Source organism: Chenopodium album, chromosome 9, assembly GCF_948465745.1.
Source record: "Chenopodium album chromosome 9, dcCheAlbu1.1, whole genome shotgun sequence".
In the NCBI taxonomy this organism is placed as follows: Eukaryota; Viridiplantae; Streptophyta; class Magnoliopsida; order Caryophyllales; family Amaranthaceae; genus Chenopodium; species Chenopodium album.
In genome coordinates this window covers 71,336,742-71,345,840 of record NC_137842.1, presented here as the reverse complement: position 1 = coordinate 71,345,840, position 9,099 = coordinate 71,336,742, and the positions used below count along the sequence as shown (strand labels likewise).

Genomic DNA, 9,099 nt, shown 5'->3' with positions numbered 1-9,099 from the left:
GGGGGGGGGGGGGGAGAGATGGAGGGACTAACCATCCCTCCATCCCCTCACTCCTCCGTATGTAGCTATCAATTGGACATATCTTGAGATGCCCTAAATTCCAATTCTATTTGCTTTCAACAGAAAAACTATTGGGACCTCCTGATGGCCATGGCTAATTAGAAGAATTTACATATAAAATGTGTATGAAATTGGCCTGTTTTAGTACTAACAGTTAGACTTGTAGCTACTAGATTTAACAGCACGAAAAGTGTCAGGATTAAACTCTCAGACGTGCTGAGAGAAAGAGAGGTAACAAGGCTTAAATAAAGATGTTGAAACTCTTGAAAGTGCGGCTCTGTTTCAATAATACTGTAAATATGATACATACAAATTGTTGATTTTTGGAATTTACACTAGGAAAAGGAATCAGGGTTTGCCAATTTACACTAGGAAAAGAAGACCAAAGTCATATACAGTACATAAGAAGATGATAAAAATATTAATACAAGAACCAAAATTCGCTGTCCCACTCTTGTGCGGTAATCTGCATCACATTCAACTGCCGCTGGTTTGAATACAATATCAGTATAAATTTACAGCTTCACAGTGATCTTCTGGGGCAAAGAATGAGCTAGGTACCAGATTGAAACCTCATATTCTACAATTCGCAGCTGTCATAGGGGAAAAAAATGAGATGAAGATGTTTTAACAGCTTTTTATTTATAAAATGGAACATTTATCCAACAGATGTTACGCTAGCTTGCACTCTTCATTACTCCATATATTACTTGCAGGAAAACTGGAGGAATTGGAGGAGATAGATGATAGGGACTAGGGAGGTAATAAAGCATGCAATGGAAAGTACGGCAAAAATAATTTCCTCAATCAGGAAAGCCATACTCAGTCTAGAAAAATTCTCTCATGAAAAAACCAAACACAAAGTCACAAACTAAGAGAAGCTAGAGTGGCATAGTTTCTCAGTATGACCTAAGAAGAAATGGAAAGCATGTTTATTTGAGGAGTTCAAGAGGACAATAGGAAATTCCACAATTTAGAACCATGAAATTAGAGCATGAAATTATCCTGAAGATAAACTACTTCCGTGAATTGTTGATAGTTGTAATTTGAATATGATTTAAAAAAAAGAAAGAAAGAAAGAAAAGCGAGCATATGTTCACTGTATCATATCATAAGTTTTCAAACTCTCATGGTCCAATATTCCAGCGGTTTTTAGTCTCCCAGTTTTATGCTTAATCTCACAGTATGCAATAGGTTGATACAAAAGAAAATGGAACAACATAGAACCAAACAATATGAAAGGCAAAAGGATATAAAAAAAGAATACTCACTGCAGTAAATAAATTGGTTCATATCAAGAGTCACCCTGCCTTGCTTATTTGTATCAAAGGAGTTAAAAAGATTGCTGAAACACCAAATTAGAACCAGTTACTATATTGTTATAAGGAAAAAACAATTGCAATTCAATGAGCCACATGCCAATGCCAAGAAGCCACAAGTAGAAAAGCCTTGATGGTCAGCCTAGCTGAATCAAAGAGACTTGCATGCAATATCACTTACCGAGCGGATTGTAGAAATATACACAAAGATATAAAAGCATCCAGCAGGAATATCCCATTTTTCTTTTGATCAAAGCTCTGGAAAAGTTGGCAGAGAAACAGAACGTCAACAGAGAAGACACATATATCTATCTATCAATCTATTTAAACAACTATAAAGATTACATTTTTACATTTTACAAGAAATCACATGAAAAATTGCTCAGCTGATTACGCAAGTCTGATTATGAAATCTACAGGTACTTAGTGTCCGATCAGTTATTTGAGTACAAGTTAAGGAAGCCTAAGGGTACATAGTGAGCATTATTTTATTTGTATTTGAACCTATTCTTGAAAAGGGTGAAGTGGACATGATTTATGTTTACTCACATACAGAAAAGGATAAAGAGAAGGAAGCATGATAAGGATAAAAGGCAATGAATTAGAAGAATTACCTCACATGCAGTGTAAAAGGCAGGAGAATCAAGTGAGAACCCAAGCTTCACTAATGCCTGGAAAATAAAATAAAAAAATAAATTAAAATTAAATTAAATAAAAATCAAGCACCAAGGAACATAGTTACAAAACTTAATCCTCATTAGGACCAACAACCATTTGTAGTGATTGGAAGGCTACCTTATGAACCTCGTCATGGAGAAGAAATCCACGGCCCCTGTGATATATGATTTCATCAGAAGAAGGTTGCTAAGATAATTAATAGATAGAAGCCTGATATATGATAAGCAAGCAATGACCAAAGCAGCATATCATTCTAGTTCGATCTAAAATTTCACAACACTGGTTCACTAACAATTCCAGCATACAAGAAAAAGAAACATAGAAATGAGAGCAAATAAACTGCAGAAAGTTCTTCACAGAAGGTTTTTCTGATAAATATCCATGCTACGGTTTCATGCTCATATTCGAGATCCTAGCCCAAATGAAAATGGTCAATCCATAAAATTTACATGCTAGAAATCCTATTCAAACATATATAGATAGCCCATATACCAATATAGAAAAATAAAGAAGATAACCTTTTCAAAGAAAAGATGGGTGAATGCTTAAATTTGATAAGACAAGATGCCAGTTAACAAGAGCTACAAACTCTTAATGGTCCACATTTATCGTCAAAAAATAAAAGGAGAGGTAAGATGTAGCCAAGTAGAAATGCAATGGCTTGACAAAACATGAGAAATCTATTCAATATTCTTAAAAGTAGTAAAATATCATGGAAAACCTTGGGAGGATTCAAGGAACATACAAGCCAAACATCAAGTCAAATTTAAAGAAGAGAAAGCTAATTCATCTCTATTGTTCTAATCCTAGTTCCTTTTTTGACAAAGGAAGAACGCAGCATTAATAGCGCAAAAAGACCAAGCAAGCCAAACTATTGCACGCCATTTGAAAAATAATACTCCTAACATGGCCCTTGCAAATTTCGTAATGCAGCAATAAACACTCCTAGACACGGGCCGACTAGATACAAAATACAGTCAGAAAAGTATAACTGACTGACATCTACTCCAGCAATCAGATCATACATAATTTCACTTAGGCAATGACTATCAAGTATCAATATACAATCACAGAGAATAACAATGTAAGAATTTAACTACCTTTCTAAGTCTGAGAAAGCTTGTTGAACCTGCAGAGATTACATTAAAAGCAAGAACAAAACCAATTAATCCCCAGTACAAAAAGGTAAACATCAACAATCATGATTCAAAATACTCGATACTCAAATGCCTTCTTTACAGCAATTTTTATGGGCTAGAAGATCATTATTACACCATAACTAATGTACTAACACCGGAGGCGTTTATACATATTATCGTTGGTAAGGAGAAGGACCCTACTGAACCGAAACAGTGAAACCCGAAAAAATTGTCCATAGTTGAAGTCATCATATACAAAATTATATGCTAGGATTTAGGAACTTGAAAGCTATATACTAACCTTTAAAAGATATTGGTTAAGGGCAACAAATTCTGCAATTAGACAAACTTAATCATATCAATAAAAAAATATACGAGTAATAATCATCAAATTATACAATTATATGAATACAAAAAAAATTAAACTAAAGAATTATAATCAAAATACCTTCAAAACTCATAGTTCCATTTTTATCAAAATCATACATCCTGAAACGAATTCAACAAAGTATAATTCAAGTAATTGAAATTAGATAGTAGAGAATCATAATTGGGCAAATTACTGGAAAAATAGAAAAACCTGATCATTTGTTGAACAACAGAAAGTGGGAGATCGAGATTTCCGACAGCAAGTGCATTCTAAACATGAATTCAATCAAAAGAACAAAGGTATTAAATTTAAATTTAAAGTTGGAAAATTGAAAAATTAAAGGTTGAGAATTTAAAGAGGAAATGAAGAACCTTGAGTTGAGATGCTGTAATGTTACCGGTTTGAGACGAGTCAACTCGGTCGAACCACTCTCTGAGAATCGCCAAGTCCATTATTCCTTAATTTGGTAGGAAAAGAGAGAGAAAAAACAGCAACAAAACTAGGAAGAATAGAAAAGAGTTTTGTCAAGTTGGTCCAAAAAAAAAAAAAAAACCACATTTAAAAAAAAATATATCAGTACAATGACAAAATGACATGAAATTCGGGTTACTCCTCCGTTGATTTTTAGGAGTAATCGTGGTAAATAAATTTTTTATTTCTCACAAATAATAAATATACTAGCTCTGCTTCGCATTACTCGCAACAAACGAATATTTTCCTTTGGGCTTGAAATGTGGATGTAGCACAAGTCATCTCATACCCGGCGCGAATTAATTCCACTTTGAAGGAGGGGCGGATGAGATTCGAACCCGTGATCTTTGTGTCACGCTGGCTCTGATACCATGTTAGAGGACCAAGTCAACCAAAAGCTTAAACTGATGGTTGAGGCCCAGGAATATATTTTATACTCTATCAGTTTAATTGTGTCATGTGTAGTTTCAGGGCGGGTAAAATAAGGAATTTTTTGAGAATAAATGGTTTCGGGTAGATTTCATTTCGAGTTAGATCGAATTCAGATCTTCAATTATCGGGTTTTATTGTTTCAGATAAACAATGAGTTAATACCAAGTTGGGTATGAATCGTAAATTTCCAAGTAAAGTCAATTTTGAGATAACTTTAGATTGATTCTAGATCGGAATTGGATAAAAAAAAATTCTCAAGTCCAATCTGTTTAAAAATAGTTCTAAACTTTTTGAGTTGCGTAAATTTTTTACACCTTGTAAGTGTCAAAATGCAGCATTCTTAACATTATAAACCAAATGGATTGGATTAGTTATCCTGCGTTGTGTGAGAACGGTTTCATGCCCCTTTAATCTTTTATCCATTATAAAGTATTTTCATAAGTATTATTTTAGGTTGCGAATCGATTACATTTGGATACTAGATTTATAATACAATGTATATTTTGAACCATTATAGGAGTAAATATTTTGAAATTAATAATTCGATTTGTGTTTTATGAATTTGGATTATTCGTGTCATGTCAAAGTAGGAACAAGGTACTAATAAAATCTATTAGAAACTCGGAACAATTATGCAAAGCTCAAGAAGATTTTTTTTGGCAACGATTTAAAAAGGAGGCTAGATCCCAACTGACTCAATACTACAAACAGAATACTATGAAAATAGGTGAAGGCAAATGAAGGATTATCGTGCACATGTTGACATGTATGAATATTATGTCTCCTGTGAAAGCAATATCATACATCATTTGTTTCCAACCACAAACTGGAGGGGGTCAAAGGCGGGTTAGGGGTGGGTTTGGAGAAGAAGAGGGTATAGCTATAGCTTAATTCTTCAAAGTTATGGTAAAAATAAGTTTGATGAGAAACCTAACATTAAAAAAAAAAAAAAAAAAAATCAAATTAAGAAGAATATCCTATTAACATAGGATTCTACGTAGGTCAACCCTATCTATCGGGTTAGAAACTTTAAGGAAAAGAGGATTGGGAAGGAGTAAAGAGAATCCCACGCTCAAATTGGTATTCAAGATCTCCAAAATTGGGAGGTACAATCTTTATTATTAGACCAAACTTAGTTTGATATCTAGCATATAAAACACGTGAAACTAATAAATTACGGAGTAACATTCACACAAGATGTGACTGTTGTATGCCTATATTGTTTGGATTTGTTCCCAAGTTACCATTTTGTACCTTTAGGGGGAAAAATGAAATCGTTCCAGCTTGCAAGAACAAAACATGAAATTAAAGGCATATAATATAAACCAAAATAAATGATAAGAAAACTATAGCAAAACTTCATAAGATGGGCATTTCATCATGAAATGTGTATCTTAGTATAATGTTTTTACATTCACGTAAACCCACCCTTTGCCCGAATTTTTAGTGTAATGTTTTTATGTAAAATACATATAAGAAAACTATGGTAATATTACATACTCCAAAAAACTTACTAAAACATTCAAATAAATATTACATAGTACTATATGTAACCTAACGTCTTTCCATGCAGGGCTTTACGCTAGATAGCACATGCAACTTTCACCCCTTTTGTTTTTGGTTCTTCAGAGGAAAGGTAAGGGGGAATGTTTTGCCTAAGAAAAAAGTCCATGATCAGTAACAGGCACAAATCAACATAACCACCCTGCGCATCGGCCTGCCGGATTCGAACCGGCAACCAAAGGGATTTAAGCATGCCTGTGGCCAAGCTGCTTAAACCTCTCGCTCTTCCATTTGAGTTAAGGCCGGTTGATAAAGCAGAAGCATAGATTCGTTGATTTAGTGTTTCTTAAGCAAAAGATATTTTTCATAGCAGCGAATCATCAACCTAATTTTGTACCAAGAATCAGTAGACATGTTGCCTTTACATTATAGTCGCCCCATGTTATAAGAACCTCTAATTGTGGAATATATAGCCTGTAGCATATTTTTTACTTGCACATTAAGACTTCGAATTTCAATATACTACCTCTGGTCCAAATTACTCGCAACTTTGGAGTATTATTTGTGATATAAAATATTTCAAAGTTGCGAGTAATTTGGACCGGAGGTAGTAGGTTAAAATAATTTATTACATTACTCCGATCACTAAACCAAAAACATCTCCGGTACATTTCTATATAACAACCGATTGCACCTTGTGATACAGCCTACATGTGCTTGTACCTTGTAAGCATAGGAGCAAAAATAGGCTTGAATCCCTAGATACCCGAGTGCATGGTAAATATCATGACTCCTTTTATTCTAAATTATTCGTAGTTTAAGATGTGTAAGGTATCAGTGGTGTTAACTCACTACTAATATCAAGATTATTGTACATTTCTTATTAGTCACTAATAAAAAGATGTCTAATGGTAATATTGTAGGAGCAGGCAGTAATTGCCCACAATAGCTTACACTTTCTAAATAATTAGGACAAGATCAACCAAGATATTACTTCATCCCACTATTTATTTTTTGTTGAAAACCTCTAAATTACTAAACCCACTATTTATTTTTGTTGAAAACCTCTAAGTGTGCCTTTATCAGTTTATCTATAGACTTCAACAAAAAGAGAATACCATACCAAGCACAAAAACATGCTTGGGCATTGCAGCTTACACGATCCAACTTAGTTTAACTTTTAAACCAATTTGGTCATACAGCACAAAACTTCGTCAGCGGCACCATCTTCCTCTGAATTGTTTACAATAGGAAGATCTTGCACCACGCCACCACCTAAAAAATAGCTAGCGACTTATCTGTTGAATTTCCCCAGGGACAACTAAACTAGAGTTGTGGACTGTATTATATTCATCTCACCGCCTCACCGGTATGCCGGTAATATAAACTAAACACTAAATCAGAGACAACACCATTCACTATCCGAGATTGGTTGATAGTCTTTATTTATATTTTGGAATGAAAAGGATTGGTTGACAAGTATTGATACCTTCTTATCTATATATTGTGTTATCTTTGTAGAGATAATTTGAGTTTTTGAACTCCCATTAATTCTTAGCTTTGTGTCAAGACAAGCCACTTGTTAAGAGATAAAACTACTGAAAGCTAAACCCCATTGATCAGAAATCTTGGGACCAATTGCTGACCATTTTCGGTAGTTTTTCATAGCTTTTAAAATTAATAAACTACTAAAAAAACCGACCAGGGGGAAAAGAATGGATAGCAAGACGGCAGAAGCTTTGCAATATAAAGGTCCGCGCCCACTTTCTCCGACGGCGCAGATGACTTTGCTGCATCTTATTGATGGAGGCACACTAAAAGATTAAATTGGCAACGTAACTATGATTAAATTAGAAGGCTAAGAGATCACATACCACAAAGATATAACTGGCCCCCGGCAATAGTTAGGTCCATTGGAGATTCAAGTGCTCCTGCACAAGATATATTATATACCAATTATGAGAGAAACCTTGGGGGCCAAATACGTGCATACACAAATATGAGAGAAACCAAAACATTAAGTAGTAAAATTAGGACAGCTACTTTGAGCCAAGATTTTGGCATCAGAAATTAAACAAATTCTACAATTGTTAATTCTACCATAACGTTTCGACATGGATTTTGTTTGTCTGGGCCATTTATGAGTTTATGACTATAGACAAAGCATATTATCTTGCTCAACACGAACATCAAAACATTAGAGCTAAGAAAATCACCCCTGTTCTAAAAAAATAAAAAATAAATCAAAAATTAAGCATTTGAGGAATTTCAAGATCAGTCTCTACCCAAAGTTTATAATAATTAGAATACTGTCTCGAGTGACATTAGTCATTCACACCAACTTATTCCAGCGACAATCAATCAATAAAATCAGCCTCTCAGCACCTTCCATACATATTGACTTACAATATCATCCTGATAACTTTTAATATGCATGGAAATACAACTATACAACCCGAACAGCATACTTGCAAACATTATTTTCTAGGAAGCATGAAGCTGTAGATATTGTCCAAAGGGCAGGAAGATCAACATGTCACAAGGGTGTGAGACAAAAGGCTTTACAAAGCTATTGACAAACTATGATATCAATTGAACAATACAAAAGACCCCACTCGCAACACTTTAGGGTCATTTCCTTAAAATACAACCCAAAATAGAGAAAGATTGCATCCATACATTTCAAATAAGAAAAATATTTTTGGCTACCCTACAATGGATAATTGAAAAATTATTTGCTAAAATCTGTCAAAACTATGTACTCCGTAGGTAGCTTACAAAAACCCACAACACCTGGCCCTTAAGGTTTAAATGCCTGGTCACCCCATGAATATTGTCAAAACAAAATTCCTAGATTATCCCGACACCTGCAACAATATAAGCATAAACTAGCTAATTCCATATGGAAGTTTCCCCAATAAAGGCCAAATCTAGTATAACCTCCCATCTTCCAAACAACGCCAATTACTGACCATTACAAAACACAACCACTTTTTGCACGGTCTACAAACATATTACAAGAACGCAGCAGAACCCATTCTCCAGCTAGCAGGTAAAGTTTTAAAATTCTCAGAAACATAATGTTAGGCTCTGAAAAAAAAATGTATTGGTAAGTCATTGGTACACA

General features: G+C 34.3%; 1 protein-coding gene across 1 annotated transcript; it reads right to left on the bottom strand.

Moving 5' to 3' along the window:
* Positions 1-314: 314 nt before the first annotated feature.
* Positions 315-4,086, bottom strand: LOC145560458 (uncharacterized). Its single transcript, XM_081621710.1, has 10 exons — positions 3,938-4,086; positions 3,777-3,835; positions 3,645-3,685; positions 3,498-3,529; positions 3,158-3,186; positions 2,175-2,211; positions 1,994-2,050; positions 1,561-1,637; positions 1,332-1,405; positions 315-653 (listed from the first exon to the last, which is right to left on the bottom strand). Exons 1-10 carry the CDS (start codon positions 4,016-4,018, stop codon positions 634-636), a joined length of 507 nt encoding a protein of 168 aa, XP_081477836.1. The 5' UTR covers positions 4,019-4,086; the 3' UTR covers positions 315-633.
* Positions 4,087-9,099: the final 5,013 nt, after the last annotated feature.

Bases quoted from the DNA above. Each gene is read 5' to 3' on its own strand.
- LOC145560458 (XM_081621710.1), bottom strand. From the start codon at position 4,018: ATGGACTTGGCGATTCTCAGAGAGTGGTTCGACCGAGTTGACTCGTCT. The intron at 2,212-3,157 runs GTAGTTAAATTC...CATATATCACAG, and splicing joins GCTTTCTCAGACTTAGAAAG to GGGCCGTGGATTTCTTCTCC. The intron at 1,406-1,560 runs GTAAGTGATATT...TTGGTGTTTCAG, and splicing joins ATATTTCTACAATCCGCTCG to CAATCTTTTTAACTCCTTTG.